The sequence below is a fragment of the Numenius arquata genome, chromosome 2 (genome assembly GCF_964106895.1).
Source record: "Numenius arquata chromosome 2, bNumArq3.hap1.1, whole genome shotgun sequence".
NCBI classification, from domain to species: Eukaryota; Metazoa; Chordata; class Aves; order Charadriiformes; family Scolopacidae; genus Numenius; species Numenius arquata.
Genome location: NC_133577.1, coordinates 22,890,565 through 22,911,005, shown reverse-complemented (window position 1 = coordinate 22,911,005; position 20,441 = coordinate 22,890,565). Strand labels below are relative to the sequence as shown.

The window sequence follows — 20,441 nt, the reverse complement described above, 5'->3', positions numbered from 1 at the left end:
GGTGATGGGATATGGCTTTGTGAATTATTTTAACCAGTAATACGTGTTCTTATATCTTCATTTTTTGATGTTTAGTTTTCATTTTATGGAAACCTTTCTCCACGGAGGACACTTTACCGTACCCTATCTGATGAGAGTATATGCAGCAATCGAAGAGGATCTTCATATGCCAGCTCTCGAAGTTCAATGCTAGACCAGGCCTTGCCAAATGATATCTTATTCAGCACTACTCCACCGTATCACAGCACATTGCCTCCCAGAATGAGCCTGACTCCTGGAATGGGAAATCTGAGAAGTAAGTGATTGTTGCTGTTATTGCTGAGTTTGGAATATTTGTAATAAACTCAAACAAATCACCAACTATTAAGTTAGATTTTACTTTTAAGGTGAAATTATGAAATATCAAGTCAGTGTTCTAGATATCCTAGTAAATGCATATTTAGTCAGTGGTATATGCTTATGCTTGCCTTAGTGATAAATTCAGATTTATTGTGTTTGGAGATAGCATTCACTTTACTTCCCAAAAAATTTTCATGAGACCTGTGATAGGCAACAAACATTTGTCTGAATGTATTTCTTGTTATCATTTTATTTTCCAGTGGTGACCTAATTAAGTAAAATTTCTAAAAATTGTTTTATTTGTTTATTTTTTGTGTGCATTCAAATTACTGCAATATTCACAAATATATTCCAAATAATAGCTAAATGGGACAGCTTCTACTTAAATGACCCTTTTGGTAACATCTTAAAAGGAAACATATAATAGTTATTGTTGTCATCTCCAGCTTCAAAACTGAATTTTCAGATACTCTTTTTTAACATGTTAGTAAAACTTTTGCAAATATCACTTCATTTTTAATGACAGAAAAAGAGTACTCTGGGGTGCTAAATTAAAACTACTTTATGAAGGTGTCTCTTTACTTGTGAGGTCTTCATAAGCAAGATCTTTATTGTATGCTTATTTTGTAAAAATTCCAATATGGAGTGATGAACTATAAAGTTTGTAGTAAGTTTGTGGAAAAAATTGAATGAAGATTATGGAAATTACAAAAAAAAAAAGAGGAAAAAGTGAAAAATATGTATGCTTACATACCATAGCCCAAATCTACACAGCCAGATACATACATCTAGGCTACATATCTGTATTTTTATATTTAATAAGAGTTTTAATATGTTAAAAATGCTAAATCACTTCTCAGTTCTTTTAGGCTGACCTACAGGAGACACCTAATCTGGGGGGAAAAAAAAAAAGCATTTTTAGTTGGCTACTTTAATGTTGCATCACAGCTGACCACAATTTAAAAAATAGTACATCGATTGAGATCAGTTGTCAACTCTGAAGTCCGTAGTTAAGGAGCTGTAGGTGAATTTCTTGAAAGCATTAAGGACTTTTGTAGGCACATGTCCAGAGAGAATGCAAACAGATGACTTAGAAGAAATAGTAATAAAAAGGGCTCTGTCATTCATCGTGTCCTTCAGGAACTAGCAGTCACTAGCTAACTTTCAGAAGTAAGCCTTATATACAAAACACTTCTCTAGTTATAGCGGCCTCAGCTATGAGACTGAGTTTTAGTCACTAACCACTGTTTGATTTTAAACTGGTATTGCAAACAAGTGCTAAACTCCTGCTTCAGATGGGAATGCAGACTTGGTGTACCTTTTGCCATTCTAAAAATACTCTTCTATCAGAGTGAAACTCTTTACTATAAATTTAATATGAAAAGATCCTTTGCTTTTACTGACAGAGAATGAAGATCCATTTTTTTTCATTTGAGACTAATTCAGTAGGTTTTGTAGTCTATGAAGGAGCTATGTATATAACCAGGCATCCTGACAGTATTTCTTCTTTTACTATGTTAGGCCTGTGTTTTTTAGAGCCATCTCCTGTAAAGGTAAATGTGCAATGGGATCAAACCTTCTGTGTGCTCTTATTCTAGAGACTGACACAAGGCAATTAATGGTGTACGCTCAAGCTGTGTACTGCTCCTCCAGCAGTGAAAAGTTAGTGTTTTGTGTATCGGTTCTTAAACACCTTATTTTCCGTTCTTACCGCTTCTTAGATACTGAAAGTTATTTATACACATAGCTGGTAAAAACCAAGAAACTAGTATCCTGTCAGTCAAAATGGAGCTGACTGCTGATATCCAAGGTAGTTGATGTTATTTTCTCATACAGCCTCTATTTTCTGCTTCTGGTTTTGTATTATAAAAGTGCTTTTCAATACCAGCAATATAGCATCATTTATGATGGCTGTTTCAAGGAAGATTTAATTGGTTATCTGTAATTACACTCTGAAAACAAACACATCATGACTTGCCCACCTTTTTTAAGGTTAGTCAGTATCTCCATGTAAGAAACTACCTTTAGCTCTTGTTAGGAAGATTTTTGTCATTGGTGCATAGCAGATATTTAAATTCTGTAGCAGTGGTGATATGAGAGGTTTCTTTTTCATTTATAATTTTAGCTTGAGGTTGTAGTTTCAGATATCAGGATTCTTAGCTGTCATAGTAATGTCTTTTGTAAAATACATATGTTTGTGATCTTAAAACATTTTGATTTTACCGATGTTTAAAGTTTACAGAAATCAGTGGAAATAGTGTGGTTTTGGCTGGAATTTGTTTTAGAAAGATAGGTTCTTGTGTGTTATTGCCCAGCATGTGGTATGTGAAATAGTGGCAGCACCGAGTCTCCTGAGGTCCCTTTATCAAGGAAAAGAGTGCGATTAATAGGTGCGCAAGGCAGCACCAAAACCAAAGCATAATAGGCAACCTGAAGGGTTTCAGTTTGCTAGGAAATCAGAATTATCAGACAGAAGGACCATGCAGATATGGAAACAAACTTCAGCTGTGTGTGATGTTGACTGTGGGAAAGAGATGAGAAAATGAAGCTATAGGATTTTTTTATTATTTTATCACTGGGGGAAGTGAAGTGAAAGAAGAGTAGCTTTCAGCAAAGCCTAAAATGCAAGCTCTGACAGTTGAGTGCTGTTGTTAGCACACAGTACACAAATGTAGAAAGATTTATTTAATTTTATCTTATTTTTAACTTAAACCAGAAAGCAGAACTTTTGTAGCTGAGAATTCTGAAATTTTACCTTAGGGACATTAAAGATTCCCTGAGACAGTGCAGTTCATGTTGAGTGATTCTAGCATGCCATACGTGGTTGCAGGTACAAATCTATCCCCGTCTTGCAAATTCATGGCAGCTGGACTAGCAGGGAAAGAATGAAAACAATATGAGAGCCACTGATAGAGAACTAGTGTACTAACACAAGTCAGAAACCCAGGGAGACCCATGGAGGCAGTATGACTGACATTGCCGGCACCGTGGTCCACTCCTATTATGAAACACAAAGGGAATAGAAAAATGTCCCAAGTGATACGTTGGCATGAAATTCCTTTGAAAGGAGCAAGGTGCAGAGGATACTTGCAATGAAGAGGGTCATAAGGAAGGGAATATTTTGCAATGATATACTAACAATTTCTGAAAGTTCTCAAATTATAGGTGTCATAGGGAAAAGGCTGCCAGAAGTGCAGCTGATATATCTGCAACAATGTTATTAGACGAAAGTCTATCTTAAAACTGGTTTAGTACCAGTGTTAGCTTCAATCCAAAACTAACTTAATTGATAAGAAGCAGTATTAAAATGGAAGAGCATCACTGTGTACTGATGATGTACAACGCGAACAATTTGGAAATCAGCTTTTCAGTAAGCAAGTAAAGTCTGTTGATTAAATAATTCACACAACCAAGGGAGTAGATACATTTGTCTGTTATGGACTCTCACACAGTGAATACCAGAACGTGAGACTATTTTCAATAACTACTTTTGCCTTCCCTGTTGTCATTGAGAGCGCATGTCCACTATTCTATCAGTAACGTAATCATACGTCCATGAGAGCCTACTAGCAGTCCTGCATCTTTGAAGGGAGACTTTGGACAACCCTAGGCAATACGGAAGAAGGGAAGGGTTGGGAAGTCAGAAGCTGTTGTTGAAGAGGACCATAGAGTCCAAGCATATAGAGTATAATTGGTGATTGCAGGAAAAAGAACAAGAAGCAGACAATGGGATTTATGTCTACATATGACTTGATATGTTCCTTCAGCTGCAGCATCTTTTCGAGACAATCTGCTTGTTAAATGACATGTCTAGTTTAAGCACAGTAAGTGAGGAGTAGTTAGATACTTTTTCATGATCTGTAGTCTCCACATAAAAGCAGCAGTTCCAGCTGAAGCAGGATACTTGTCTTGGAAGTAGAAAAGGTTAAGTTAGGTGAATCTTTCTTCTTTCTGTTTAACTAGTTACTCTTTGAATACAGAGATATGTGGGACTGATGACAGTCAATTTGAGATGTTCTGTTGGAAACTGAACTGACCATATAATTTTGGTGAAAATAAGTACTCTTCAAAATGCTTTATCCTTTTATGTATCAATAATAAAAATAAAGAGAATGCCGAAATGTAGGAAGAGAGTGACATAACTGAAGTGACCAGAAGCCACAAGATCAATGATTTTGTGCCAAAAGGAGTATAGCAAATAAAATAGTCTTTAAAAACTGAAAGATAACACTTACATTGTTTCCTTAAAGGAAATAAGGGGTAAGTCTGTGTTGCTTCAAAACCAGTCTTGTGGGCAATGAAGATAGCGGCCTACGAGATTAGACATGTCCTCCTGGACGCGCAGAGGTGGGCATGCCCAAGCAGAACTCGCCAGCTTTGCACAAATCAAAAAGGAAGACAGCAGGCAGCCTGCAGCTGCTAATGCGGCAGTTATACAGAGATAAAGTGGAGGTAACAGCAAAGTAAGAGGAGCAGGGAGGAAATGCAGATACATTCCTCCAGGCTACAAGCTAGAAGTAATTCAGTTCATCCACAGCATTCCTGAAATACAAACAATATTCTCTGAAATTCGAAAGCACAAAGAGGCCTATTTGATTAGAGCTCCTTTTCTTTCGTTTTTCCTTTTCCTCCCCACCCCCATTACACAAGAACACATAATCTATATCTTGAAAACGAATTATACTGTGGTGGCATACTCATGCCTGTTCAGTTATTCTGCTTATAATTCCAACCATCAGCATGGGCACTTGTGTTTTCAGAGCTATCAATATTCAAATATCTACTCTGGCAGGCTTTCTGCAGTTGAGTTGCTCTGTCAGGTTTAATGCAGGACTGAATAGGATCCACCCTAAGGTGAACTGAGGTTCTCACAAAGACAATGCATAATGAAGGATGACTACTGGTGAATATATCACTCCTACACTTTAATTTGGAAAGCCAGCAGAATTGCACTGGGAGCAGGCATCTTCCTGACAGGTTTCACAATCAGCCTCTGTAGGCTGATCACACAAAAGCAAGGGCTGTCCCTTAGGGCCTGCCTGCTGATCTAGAACCAAAAGCTGGCTTGCCAGCCTTTCAAATAAGGCATTCAGTCTATTTTCCACAACAAGGGATGTATAAAACAATTATACTTGCATAAATAAGGTTCTTAAAATTCCTGGGTCGCATACAAAAGTTCAGACTGCTCTGATGTTGAGCTTCCAATGTATTTGCACTCCAAGGTAACCTTAGGTAAGATTTTATGTATGTTTAGAAGGAACTAAAACCAAAATTTTAGTACAGATATACAGGTAGAATATATTTGTGTCTTACATTTTCCATTTCATATAACATCCACTTTTGCATACTAAGAGTGTGGGTATCGAGAAAGATATTTCTACAGAGGTTTGTCAATCCACTTATAATTGTAATATAACAATACTGCAGCTTTCACATAAGTAAACAAGATTTGTACCTCTTCTGCATTGCTTTTGCTTTGTGGGACTCCTAAATTTTTGGCAGAGGATTGCAAACCTGCTTCACTTTCCTGTTCCTGATTTTTTTTTTTTGTTTTTTTAAAACAAATTTTCTGCAAATAATATGATATGCTCTAGTAATTGCTCCATGTAATAGAATGCTCTGTAACAGGCTACTGCTTTTTGGATATTGAAGTCAGGAATCTTTAATTCAAATGGACTTTGGTATTCTTTTTCTTAAATTATAATGTATCTGCCACCTGTATGTGCGCTTTTTTTTTCCTTCATTGATTTTTATGTTTGGTGTTTTCCTGGAAAAATATTCCTTATAAATATTGTAGTCTGAACCACTGGAATAATTAGACGGGAATTTCCTTCTGAAATATTTGAGGAAAAATTACTATTTAGACCTTTTTATTTAATAGAAGTGGATACATCTAAAGCAATTCTTTTTTCCTGCCTCTACTATGTAATAAAAGTACCTATATTGTGTCACTAGCTTTATGTTTAAGATGAAATGTGATTATAAATGATGTATTTAGTTTGTCTTCAGTTTTAAGAACCTGTGTGTGCTCATTCAGCAGTATTCATTTTAATGTGTTCACATTGATCAGAATGAACATTGCTATGGATAGATAAAGAAAATGTAAAACTATTTAAGATAATTATGAAAATTAGCATCTCCTCTACTAGGATGTATGTTCGTGATAACTTTCTAAAAGATTGCATAACTGAAAGCTGTGTTTGAATTAACTTTCTAGTGTATACATTTCAATTCATATACAATCTATCTATAGTATGCAATGTGTTACAGCTCACTCTGGAGTATACAGCTCCTCAGATATACAGCTACAAATATTAAACTAATACTGTAGTATTTTCAATGTGAAACTGAGTTTTGGATATAGGCTAGACTCTACAAATGCATTAAAAGAAAAGCATGTGATTTTTTTTTTTAATTGCTTCTGGAATGGAAATATTTAAGTTTCAAGATGAAACTCTGCATGTAAATATCTTGTCTGTTGTTTCACAGCCATCTTAAAAATATAACTTTGTCTATCTAGGGACTTTTCTGCTCAGTGCTCAGGTTTAATATGTTATACTTTAAGAATGGATGCTGCCTACTCACACAGCATTCATATGAAAATGCAAAGAACACATAATGTGCAAAGTGGCACCAAAAAAACTTTAGAAACCCTTCCCATCGTATTCTGCTGGAGTTTAAAAATTATTCCACCCATACTGAGTATTGAACAGGAAAAGACAGAAACAAGACAAATGAAGATAAGCACTCTTTGCTTATGCATTTTTTTTGCAGTTCATTATGATAGCTTCAAAATTAATTGTAGATCATTGTTATAGGAAGACTAATTATTGTGTTTATTGTTTAGATGAATTCTGGTTCTCAGATGGGTCCTTATCTGATAAAGCCAAATTCAATGATCCTGGCCTGATGCCCCTGCCAGACACTGCCACAGGGCTAGACTGGTCCCACCTGGTAGATGCTGCACGAGCGTTTGAAGGTAACAGGAAAATTTGAATAAAGGTCAATGTTCAGTACGCAAAGTTTTTTTTAAAAAAATATATATTGTATAGCCACATTTCTAATTACAAAAATCCAGTGTTTGCCTTCATAGCCCTTTAGTTCTTTTGGCAGTATCACTTCTCAGTGCAGAAGATTGTCACTGAAGATTTGGGGTATTCATGATGCTTTCGCTATCTATTTTAGATATAATTCATCCACTTAGGGTCCTAAGTTCCTTCTGTAATCAGTTGGAAAAATCAGGTGTTTTGAAGGAGAGATTCAAAGAATTTAATTAGATGTTTAAAATGAAACTGGGAGTAACACTTCCCTGAGTTTATCGTGTTGTGTTTATAAACTTATATGTGTAGTCCAAATGATGTTGCAGTCCCTCTCAGTTTTCATAATAAGCCCTAGAAAAACAGTAAAAGTGTAATCTCTGTTTTCCACTAGCAGAACTTGAGGTGCAGGATATAGACCAGGTTTGCATTAGTAAATTATAAAATGAGGTTAACTTAAAAAAACCCTCATCTGCATCTCTCTGAGAGCTAAACCTACACATAATGGTTAAATACAGAAAGGTGGATGTTGGTTTGAGTGTATATTTGAATATATATAGTTTGTGTTGAGGGATGTTTTGGTTAGGTCACTAAAAACTGTCCTAAACTGTCCTAAAATTTCCATCATTTAACTGGGAAGTCAGAGATATCTGTGAATAAGGCGGATATTACCGCAGTCATCATTATGTAAGATACAGGTGCTAACTGTATGAGAACTGGTTGTGAAGTTAGCGATGAGAATGTTCTTCTGGGTTTTTTTACTAAAAGCAGCCATGGGAATCGGCTTTCTAGTACCTGATTCCTTCCCTAAGTATGAACTGATTACATTTCAATTTAATCAAAAGCTCTTCCGAACTACTTACTATATTAATTTAAATGGCATTGTTAGAAACCCAAACCAACAGTGATGATTATTAATCTAAAGTATTGTATTGTTTCTTCATGGGATTAACTGGATGTGCATCCATTACTGTTTAGTACTACTCAAACACACCAGTTGTAGTTTTAAGGAACTACTGTGAAGCTGCGAATCTGACGACTGTTCCCATGTATTTCTATGTTTGATTGCTCGGGGAACATCCTGCTATTTGTTATTGACATCATAAACAACTGAAAATAGATTTGGATCAGTAAACAACTAACTCTAACTTTGTACTTGAAGAATAATTTTAAAGGCTAATGGAAATGTTGAGTTCATCTGACTAAAAGGTCATCTGCACCACTTGAGCTCCTGTATTTTTAGCTTTCTTTGAAAACTTTAAAAGATATTCATTATTTTTTTCTACTTATTATCATGACGAAAATAATTTCACTTTGGTGTTATGTGAGTGTAGTTACCATTTGAATTGGGGAGAGAGAGAGAGAACAACAGTTATACACAGTGCCCTATCCTAGGGAGTAGGATTATTCACTTGTTGGATTTTAATTGCAAAAATCTTAACTAAATCTGTAGATAATGCTGAAGAACTGATGGCCTGAGTTGCAACATAGAAACTTTTAATTGTGGGTTTTGTTTTTTTTTTTAATTATTGTAACAATTTGAGTAGGGAATAATAATCTAGTTTTGTATAAAGGAACATAATTCCTTTCTGTTTAGGACTCAGCAGTAGAGTCACTTGTGTATATGTTAGATGATTTATAAAATGTTTTGACTAAATTCATTATACTGCAATTTGAAATTTTTACAAAGAATGGGAGTTTTAAGTCCTTGTTCAACTTTCTCTATCCTATGTCTTGAAATTTGTAAGTAATTTTAAAAACAATAACTGATAGGCATGTCATAAAAAAATCACCGGGAGGGAATGTGTTGGATATGAATTAGCATATGTAGTTTCCTTATGTATTCTAATGCTGTTAACTTAGGAGTTGCTGCAAATTAATATTTAAAAATAGCTTAGAACTACTGTTCTGCATTCTGTCAATCTGAAAAAGAGACTGGATGATTCTAAAGTTTGTCCATTTCTGAATATAAAACTGCTTTCATTTTTTTTATTAAACTGGATGGAAATGTGATCACATTTTATATAGGACTGTCGCAAAAAACCACCAAAACAAACACCACCACCACACCACCCCATTCCAAACCTTCAATGAAAAAGGTCACAAAATGCATAGCACTTGTTTAATACTGATTTAAGAAATTAATGTTAGGGTTGTTCACTAATTTGACTTTGACAACCTGATATTTCAAAGTTGCGCTCTGTTCTAGAGCCTAGATACAAGACTTAATTTTAGGTTTTTCTTTGTACAAGGTCTGTTCTTAATGTCAGTTTATTAGAATTACTAATCTGATTCCAAGTGCAGGGATTTTCCCCTGTGATCTCTCTAGGTTGTGTGTTGGCAAGTTACATATTTCAATCAGTTCAACATCCATAACATCCATGTGCGCCTCGCAATCCTTCATCTGTCTGTCTTAAAATGCATTTATATCTCAATGTTAAATATAGCCTTTTTAGATGCTTATAATGTTGGCATTAATTGGATTAAGAATTAAATATAGTAGCAAGATTTTTGCTACCATCATGAGTACCATGAGTTTACTCAAGGGTGTAACAAGAACATCAGTCTCATTTGTAGCTTCCCTCTCTCCCCCCAGCTGAACAGTTGACTAGGTTGTTTAGCTTTTTATTAGAAATCAGTATTAGCTTTTATCCAACATAAGCCTTGGTCCTATGTAGAACAGCAGTTTTTAAACTGTGGTCCATGAAGGTGGAGCAAGTTATTACTTTTTTGTTGTTAATTGAAATTATGATGATAATGCTTTTCACTTTGTGAAGATTTCATTTTCACTGCTTTTTCTTGACAAAAACTTCTGTGGGAAGCTGGATATTTACTTCAAACTTTTCCTGAAAATCCTCTGTAATTCCTAAGACAGGTCTTCACAGTGCAGTGGAGAGCTGTGGAGGTGTTAACTTCACCGGCTCCAGAAGCTGCATCAGAAAGGGCTTTTGCTTGAGCTGTATCTGTTGAGGTCCAGTGTCCATAAGCTGGAGCACGGTGCAATGTTATTTTAAGTCTTTGCACTGCCTTCCTTTTCAGGACATAGTTTTGACTCTGATATTTATCCAGAGATCAACTTTAGCTTGTATGCAGTCAGGAGCAAGGGGTATCCTGCCATTTCTCTCATACATGGATAAGCTACTTCTAGTTCCCTTCTCTTATTTTGGCAGGAGCTGCAGAGAGACAGTAGCCTGGGAGCAGCTGATATTCTGGAAGTACTCTGTTGTAATATTTTTTATATCTATCCCTGAAGCAAACCATAAAAATTGATAGAATTAGTTCTGGCTGTACAGCAAAAGAGGTAGGGTTTTAGGGTGGGCAGTTGGGGTGAAAAAGAAGTTAAAGCAGCAAAACAAAAGAAAGCATGTTAAAATGAGTAGAGATAAAGATATGGGGAATTATAGAATAAACTGGAGAGCCAAATTAGAAAAAGGAGAACAAAGAAATCTCAGAAAATAATAAGGAAAAAGGACAGAATGTAATTTTAATTCTTTTTGTATTATCCTTCCAATAGATGTCCAAGTTAGGGAAGAAGGAATGGCTTTCAACATTTGTATTATGTTGCGGATGGCTAATTTTGTATCTTTTTGATGTTTTGGGTGACAAAAGGAGAAGCCTTTCTACATGTCCATATCTGTTACTGTCTTTGTAGAAGAGAATTGACACAAATATAAATACTTATTATTATCATGAATAGAACTTTGTACTCTTTGTGCTACTTTAAACTGGGTTTATTGTGTTTAAAAAAAGCTGTTCAGTGTTTGGTAAATCATATTGTGGGAATTAACAGCCTAAAAAAGTTCCTCTCGTGTCTCTTATTTAGTTCGTTAAAATAGGTGGTTTCAACTTCTGATTTTTTTTCAGGTTATTTTTTGGAATGTCTACTAATGCCAGTCAGAATGCAGTGTTTCTTAACGCCAGTTTATCTTTGCAGAAACATCTGTGCTGCTATAATTAATATTATTTTAATGCTTCCATTTAAAATCTTTATAGCTTAATGCAAGTAATGTTACACATAACATAATGAGAAAGAAGTGAAGCATTCAGCATGAGAGATAATTATTTTAACCAAATTAGTATGTTAAACTGCTAGAAAAAGAAAAAATGAAAATATTTAGTTAACATTCGGTCATTTCTAATGCATGCTTGTGTAACTTTTTGCTTCACTGTGTATGTCAGTGTATGTTTTTGGGCAGACTTTGTCTTAGTAATGAGAGAGCAGCTTCAGGCACTACATTCATTTTAGCCTTTTCTGCTCTCCAGTACATCAAGACTGCCTGGATTTTTTTCTGGCCTTTGTTAGTGGTCTGGAAAAATGAAAATCTGGATTCAAATTCTTAGTGATTACAACTGTACAATTCTATTACTTTAAAGTGAGACATGAATTTCGTCTCATCTTTGATCTTGCTAAGTCAACTGTTGCTTAAACTTTTGATATAAACATCTTTATATTTTTGAAAATAGTTTTCTGTGTGTGGGTTCGCCAAGATGTCTCAGATAAAAATAAGAGCTCTGGGATTTACATGTATTTTCTTCTGGTTAGTATGGACATATCACTTGAATTTAATAGGAGGTATCCCTGTAGTTTGGAGGAAGCAGAACTTATGTCTACAGCATCATAGTCAGAAACACACTTGATTTTTCTTTTGAATAATTAACCGTTGGTAAAGGTAGCTTTGATTTCATTTTCATGAATATAGAGTCAAACCAATTCTGTTAAGCACAAATAAAACAAAAATCAGTAGGAAGATTTTGCTCTTTGTACAAGTTCAACCTTCACCACAATTCAGGTTTAAAAGCAGTTCTAATTTAAATAGCAAATTAGTGAAACTATTGCTAAACATGAATACTTATAGGGACATCAGTGAGATTTAATATAGTTACTGAAAATAAAAATGTGTCTTTAAAAGTACTTGAAAAGTATTCAAAGGGAAAATATTTTGCTAGTCCAGGATCTTGTAGATGTGCTAGTTATTACAGAGGTTTATTGTGTTACTACCTTGTTCAGAGAATGATTTTGACACTAATGTGGCGTTTGAAAATTAAGGAACTAGTCTTTGCAGAGCAACACAGGAATTTATGTAGTATGTCCTATGATTTGAGACTTCTGGTTATTAGTGGCCATGTAGTAACTTTATTCCTCACCTGGTGAATGTGAGAATATGGGTTTGTATTTTAAAGAGATACAAATTTTGGAAAAATGTTTAAGTTATACTAGGTAAATAGAGAAGGTTTAACAATTAATTTCCCACTATAAGTCTTAGTATTATTTTTCAATTGTGTAAAGTTGAAATTCATCAGGGATTAGACAAGGAAGAAAAAGTTAATCCACACATTATACTTCATTGCAAGCACCCATGGTTTTGTATTTTTGTTGTGTGTTGAAATAATATGAAAATATTTTAAAATATCATGTTTAAAAATGGCATCGCATGACTTCTTTAACAGCTGCATGTACCTGTTGTTGCACCTGCTCTTATCCATCAAGAAAAAGATGCTTTCAAATACTGCTGGGGAGATCAAACTGACAAAACATTTTCTCAGCTGACAAAATAAACCAGACAAGTGGCCATTCGCTTTAATTAAGCTTACTTGGCAGAGGGGGGAAAAGTGCAGATTTTTTATATTACAGTAGATTTGCCTCTGAGACACAATGTCACATGTCACATATTGTTGGCCATAGGAAAGATAGGCAACAGCATAACATTTGTTGCTGGCTTTGTTTTTTTTTCTATCAAGTGGTAATGAAAATGTGAACAGTACGAAGGTGAAATCGATAATTAGACAGGTACTTCAAACTGTTTACACAGTCTTGTTTCTGGTCTACATACTGCGTTTGGTCTGGGAAACTAGTTTTAGTTTATCTGTACTAATTGAATCTATTCAACTTAATAAGTTTTAATCTGTAAATGATGTCATTGATTATGTGTTCAAAATTATGTTTTTATCTTATTGTCAGAACATGAAAAAGTCACGTTCATTATTTGCTGAGATCCATCACCAGTCAGAAATAAGGATAAAAACAGGGGAAATGAGCTGTGGTCTTTAAAATTTGACAAAAAATGGCATGTAACTGTTCTTCATTATATTATAGAATGAATTGTCAATCTTTGCTATTCCTTAAAACTATTCATTTAAAAAATCTCTTTAAAGAGATTTGTAGTGGCTTCCTATTTTTGTTTGGTAGAACTTTTAAACCAAAATTTTCTTCGTAGTTCGGAGGGTTATCTTTTTATGTATCATACCAAGTTGTCATGCTGTGTCACGATACTGTATTTTACTATTAGAGACGCGGGGCGCGACACCTCACGCTTTACTGTAATGTGGGTGTTGTGTAAAAGTGGCGTTGGAAGGCTGAGGGTGAGAATCAGCGTGAACGAGGCGCACGGGGCGTCTCCCACTGTGCGCGCTGTACGTGAGGGCCACAGCTGCTCCGGCGGGGATGGACTCTCTTGTTTATAGGAACATTCTAAATCTTATTCCAGGTTTTGACTCAGATGAAGAATTTGGGCCGTTCTGTCATCACACGCCGTTTCTAGGTGATGGTCTGGGATTGATGACTTTTGCCTTTTGTAAACTTTCTTTAATATTTCCTATGTTTGCACGTTTGCATGATAATGCAAGCTTTGGGCCTGCGGGGTGGTAGAGCAAGGGGAGAGAGGGCAAGGCAGGCATGTTGTGGCCAGAATTTATACAAGCCTTCAGACGTGGATTTTGTTTGACAGAAATAAGCTAAAACAATCTCAACAAAATACGGATTTATTATTTTTTTTAAAGAAGACAAATTAAATCCTAATGAATGCATCATTTACTCCTGTTCTGTGCAATGATGATCTGCATGGCATACTTTTATTATGTGGTGACTGATGTATTTTGGCAACCACACTGTATATCCATAGGTAATTACATCTGTGTTTGTTAGATTATGTTCCAGTGGAATCTAATGTAGATAATAGCATGCCTGAGTAATATATATATAACAAAAACTCAATTGATAAAAATAGTGTGAATTTATTGTTTTTCAAGTATGCAGATTACCATTAGCTTCTGCAAACGCTTGAGAGAGTAAAACAGTACGAAATGAACAGTTCAGATTTCTGAGGAATCTGATGGCTTTAAGACCATGGAAAATGCAAACCTTTTTGCTGAAATATTATTATCATTGGTTGTGGCCCTGAATTTTCAAATGGTTTTCTGCAGATTTCATCAAGACCAATTTACTGTTCATATCAGTATTAACTGGTCCAAACAAATCTGTCTTATTCTGCTGATAGACACAAAAAATTGCTTTGGGGTTGCCTTTGGATGCAGATGTGGGGAAGCCAACTGGTTGGAATATACTTTACATCTGCTGATTATCTTCAAAGCTGTGATGTAGAAACCTACATGTATTTCTCTAACTGAACCAGGATAATGGCTGTAATATAGCCTTTTATTTTGTATATGTATCCAACTTTAAACATATCCTTACATTACTTTCTTACAGATCAGAGAGTAGCATCTTTTTGCACCTTGAATGATATGCAGCAAGCTCAGGGCTTGGAAGGAGCCCAAGAGTTACCTTTGGATGAGAGTCCCACAGATGGAAAAGATTTCCTTGAGGCTACTGGGTATGTCAGAATTAAAGCTTATTTCTTACACAAATATTTTAAGTAAAGATTTTCTCTTAATGTTGTATGTCAAATTTCTTGTATGCATGTTTCACTGCTGTTTGATAGCAGACCTGTTACCTTGACTGATCACATCTTTAATTTTGAAAAATGTTGTTTCTAGTCAGATAAAGCTCTCTCAGTAGAATAGACATGTAATGCAGAGTGCAGTTAGACGCAGAGTTTCAGCTAATCAAATTTTTCACTATATTCCTCCTATACTGTAATAATTAATGTTACTCTTTCTATTTTCATTTGAATAGAACCAACAACAGGAGCTCAACTCTATAGCATGCAATAACCTTATCATCTGCAGCAAATGCTTCAGACTTTGGAACAGGTGTTCCTACCTATGTTTTGTAACTATTTACTACTCACAAATCCATAATTGTTCGTTTATACAGAGGTAAATTAATCAAGACAAACTGTAACAGGAAGTTTCTATGCCAAACTGCCCAGTTCTTCAAATTCTTCCTTATGTTCTGGGAGAGATTATTCTCCTTTTTTTTTTTTTCCGCTCCCCCCCCTTTCCCTGCTGTGAGGAGTATATATGTTAAAAACACAGGTACGGCAAGTATAATCTGTCCCCTAGCATGCTTTAAAAGAAAAACACACCTTTGATTAGTTTTGGTCTTCAGCTGCAGGAATGGAAGAACAGGAAATGAAGGGAAAAGTCTTTTTGCTTGTTAGTCCATCATAATTTGAACCAATTTTACAGAAATTAACTTACATGGTAAAGTGCATCTATTGTAATGACTTCTAAGTCCACATCTTTCTCCAGCTTAGTGATCAGTAAGGATTGCAAAAGACCGTTAAAGATGTTCCACTTTTAGCATCAGCAAATCTGTCAGATTTGTGCACTTGCATGAAGCAGCTGATTCAGTTTTGTGTATACAGCTTCTCTCTTCTAGGCAAAATGATTCACATTAGGGCTAATTTAATCTATAACGTATATGAAACTTTCTCCCACAGTGCTCATTGTCATACAGGGAAGAGAAGCTATTCTCAGTATTTTCCTTCAGTCACGCATTTGATTAACCTGTGGCAATATTTCATATGATTTGACTTTTAAACAAAATATTTGTCTCCATAAAGCCCTAGGTTTAGCCTTTACTGGAAATGACACAACTGCAGACCAGACAAAAGAACTCTTAACAGCTCTCTTGGTTTACAATAATTGCTACTGCAGCTTGCTTCAGATTAGTACCGTCCTTATCAGAAAGAAGCTTGTTAACAAATGTGCTCAGCACACCATTTAGCTTGCACTGTGAGGGTATGTGCAAGTAATTCCTAAAAGATTCATTCTTAAAATCGTAATTTCTGCCTGATTTGCATGAGAGGCAATGTCATATTTCAGATATTGCAGCAATGGGTTTATGTTCCAATAATAGTCTCTGGCTGATGCTGATTTTGTCTGTGTTTTCCTAACTATGCCTAAACTGATTTGTTTCCTTTGCTATCACTACAAGTGTTACTGTGCAAAAGCTGAGGGAAAAAATGTTTTTAACTAACCCAGAGTGAAGGTAGTGGTTTACTTTGCAGGGAACATGCTCCGAGTACTCTGACTGGAAAAGTAAACCAGCTAGAAGTCATCCTCCGGCAACTGCAAACTGACCTGAGAAAGGTATGAGATCATTAGCAATATTATTACTCTCCAATTTTAATTGTTATAGTTTTAGGCAGAGTTCATCAATGGCTTGGAAAAAGTACATCGGTTAAACTAGATAGTGTAATGAACGAGCCCAGTGGTTGATCAGAACTCTGAGGTGCAGAAGGTCCGGTGGGAATGGTTACGTGAACAAGCTGCTCCAGGGCTAACTAGTTTATGGATCTTTACTCCCAAATAACTGTCCTATGTATAGTCGTACCCCAGAGAGAATGAGGCACTTCATCTCCATTTCTAGTACCTTGGATTTAACAAAGGATAGGGATATGGACACAGGCACTATTGCTAAGGTAAGTAGGTAGGTAGGTAAGTGTAGGTAACACTCCAGATTTGTCATCCTCGTTGCCTTGGGCGTATTGATCCTGTAACAGTAACTTGCTTTGTGCCTCATTTGCTGTCTAATTTCTGAGCTGGAGACCATGCCAGGGCTGGTAGAAATGAGGCTGCTTTTGGTAAGAAAATGATCATGCAAGGGAAAATTTTGAAATCAGATATTTTTCTTCCTTAATGAATGCTTGAAATAAATTTCTGACTTGGGCTCTCACATATGTTATATAATACCTAAAAGCTTCTTATCCTTTTAGTGCTTGAATTTTTTTGTTAAATGGAGTAAACCCTTATAATTTCTGTATTAAAGTAGCATCTAGTTTTCTTTTTAGCTTGCAATATTTTCTCAGACGGCTCAGAGTGAATGAGGTAGTGGGAGCGTATTTGGGGAATTAACTTACAGTTAGTAGTTGTCAGAATGGATTAGGGAGCTCAACAAAATATAGCTGTATGACTTGCACAGATATATTAACAACAAAAATAAATGCTGTCATCACAACTACTCACTTTGCTCAACTTGCATCTTTGTTAACCAGGAAAAACAGGACAAGGCAGTTCTCCAGGCAGAGGTACAGCATCTGAGACAAGATAACATGAGACTTCAGGAGGAGTCTCAAACAGCAGCTGCTCAACTGAGGAAATTTACAGAATGGTTTTTCAATACGATAGACAAAAAATCCTAATGACTGGGCCCCTGGAAAAATACTTATTTGAACAATGTAACAGCTGTATTTTTTTGAATTAGCGGGGTAATAATTTCACTGTGTTCACAATCCATTTTAGGTGTTTCTGCTACATTCTCTATGCAGCTTTATTCATTTGAAAAGGGGAGAGAACTGTGGTAATCCATCTTTAAATTCACGTGAAGAAAGCAGAGAATAGCAGATATTTGTTTGTGTGCAGATGAATGTAAAAAATCCTTAGTGTCATTTTAGACATTTTTAGAAGATGCTCTGGCTGGGGCTTGCCTGAAGAGGAATACTTGGGGTTTTAGTTCCTGCATTTCAGGTGCGCTGGTGAAGATGTTAAAGCAATTTACATTAGCTTGGGCTTCAGTATTGTAAGATAAAAAGAATAACCAGACATATACTTTAATGTTTAAAAGGTGCTCTATTTTTTTGTATGTACAGTAGTTTTATTTCCACAGTCCACATTGTCATAGCAATAACAATGGAGGTATAGTGAATAGTCACAAAGCTGTGTTTATAAAATGTTAGCACTGATGTGTTTAACACTAGTTTGGATGCAGATACATTAGAGATTATTTATTTGCAGGAACAAATGGTGCCTGAATATAAACAGTGTTCTGATTTTCTAAAATTACACATGCCTTGTAAATGGCTCACTGGGGTTAGCGCACTCCCGACTTCAGTTACTTTTGTATAGTTGATGTTCAGCTAAACAGTTATACTGCTTAACTATTAAAATCATGTATGGTGTGAGCCAGCCAATCAATTGTACAATGCCAAATTTGTTTATCTTTGTACAGAAGCTTTGATCAAGTGTCTTGTATTTAACACCTTTATTTAAGCTTATTTAACCTAAATTGTTGTTTTTATAAAGTTTGTTTTATCTGCACTATGGTGAGGTCAGTTGGTTGCAAGTTGTAATATTTTTAGCTTGCCAAAACTGTACTGAGGAGTTCTAGAAAATTCTAACAATTGGATGCTGCTAGTACACAATTGATTTGTTTGTATGCTTTAACATTTTTAACTGTTTAATTTGAAATGAACATACATCCTGCTTTTTTAATAAATGTTAAAAATCTAAACCCGAATTATTTTAACTCGTATATCTTGTATAACAACTGTCACCGGGGTTCTGTTCAGCCCACTCTCTAGCTTCTCATTCTGGTGAGTCCAGCCCCCCAGAGTTCTCACGATTCCTTGTTGCCATCGAGGGACCAACAACGTTATCAGAGTTGATCTCTTTGGTGTGTCCTATCCTATAACTGAGGAGGTAGCTTCACGGGTCGAGGAACAGAAGCCGTTTTGACAGTTCGCAGGCACTGATTAGTAACCTAGGAGGAAAACTGCTTTGCCCAAAAATACATCCTAAAGAAAGTTTTCAAAAGGGGTCTGGTTTTCTTATGTTATTTTACATTAATTGCAGCAGCAAATAGGTTGCTATCTTCTTGTGCCAGCAATCGAGGATTTGATTGTAGTGTTAGCATGTGAGTTGTTTTGTGTATAGTACTAAGCTTAAAGTCTACTCCAAAAAAAGTACAGTTTTGCAAAATGAAATGAAGCTAATGAGCATTTTGATGTTACCCTTCTGAGAGAAGGAAAAAAAAAAAAAAAATTGCATCCCAGTTTCCTTTCAGCAGCTGAGTGCATTCAGGCAAACCTACAGAGAAGTGTTGAATAGTTAAAAAATATATTCAGCAGATGCAAGTAAAATTCTGTATCCATTGTTAGTGCATGTTGGCTAAGAAATGTTTTGTAAGTTGAACGAATGTCTGTCCCTGATGCAGTAGTTGTTCTGAATGACTGCTGTTAGGAGAGGTTATACATGGGCAGAGAATCAAGGCTTTGGTATCCTTACATTCAAATGAATTTTGTCTCTATTTTTCATCAAAAACTCTGGCTCTAACATACCAAACAATATCCATTAAGCTGTATTAACTTAGAGTAATTAAACATGGCAGTCATGTGTTACACTACACTCTGATTTAAACAGAGCAGGAGTCATTAGCAAACCCATCTGGCTGGAGACCTTGCCAAATAACAGCGTGGAACAACTTGAGCAACTTGTCTGTGAACATGTTTCTGTGAGGATTGGTTTGTCCACTTTGCAAAGCCCTGCTAACTGAAATGAACTTGAGAATTAGCTGGTTCTGAAGGGATGCCATTAGGTTTGTATAAGGGTTTATAGTCCATTATTCATTTTAGCTCTTTATCTCACAGTTGCTAGAAACAGATACCGACCTGTACAAAAAAGATTTTTCAGTTCTTAACTTCTTTTCCCATCCAATTGAAAACATTGTTTCCAAAATTGACAGAAAACATTGTCTACAAATCCCATATTCCCTTTGCTGACAAAAGCAGTTGTGTCAGAGGCACGTGGTTCTTCCTTAAGTAACTTTCAGCAGGGGAAAAAGTTTCTAGTCTGGCTGTTATTGTTATGAATGACATGTGAATACAATATTTATCAGAGATCACAATACAGTTTTGGCCATTTAATTGGACATTTTAATTAACTGATTTTTAAGAAAAATCCTCTCAGATACTTTTTTTTTTTTTTTTTTTTTTTGTCCTAGCAAAAGTGGCTGTTTTTGACACATGGAGGCAAAGGCTAAGTCTACATAAGAAACTAGTGCCGAGCACTGGGAAGGTTTAGAGTGTTGCTAACCCAGGTTTGGGGAGTGGGAAGAGATCTCTCAGGCCCAGGACTGGACACCTCTTAGTGGCTGAAATCGTATGT

General features: G+C 35.7%; 1 protein-coding gene across 3 annotated transcripts in view; it reads left to right on the top strand.

The window, feature by feature from the left end:
• The window catches only part of SIPA1L2 (signal induced proliferation associated 1 like 2), an 83,972-nt gene extending 65,180 nt beyond the window's left edge, over positions 1 to 18,792 (top strand). For 2 of the 3 annotated variants that reach the window (XM_074163470.1, XM_074163462.1), the window contains 6 exons: positions 76 to 295; positions 7,187 to 7,318; positions 13,862 to 13,915; positions 14,863 to 14,986; positions 16,568 to 16,649; positions 17,555 to 18,786. In XM_074163470.1, coding sequence (XP_074019571.1) covers positions 76 to 295; positions 7,187 to 7,318; positions 13,862 to 13,915; positions 14,863 to 14,986; positions 16,568 to 16,649; positions 17,555 to 17,701 — 759 coding nt within the window. In that variant the 3' untranslated portion in view covers positions 17,702 to 18,786. Of the gene's footprint in view, positions 1 to 75; positions 296 to 7,186; positions 7,319 to 13,861; positions 13,916 to 14,862; positions 14,987 to 16,567; positions 16,650 to 17,554 lie in introns of all 3 variants that reach the window. The other variant, XM_074163477.1, reaches the window with a different exon arrangement.
• Positions 18,793 to 20,441: the final 1,649 nt, after the last annotated feature.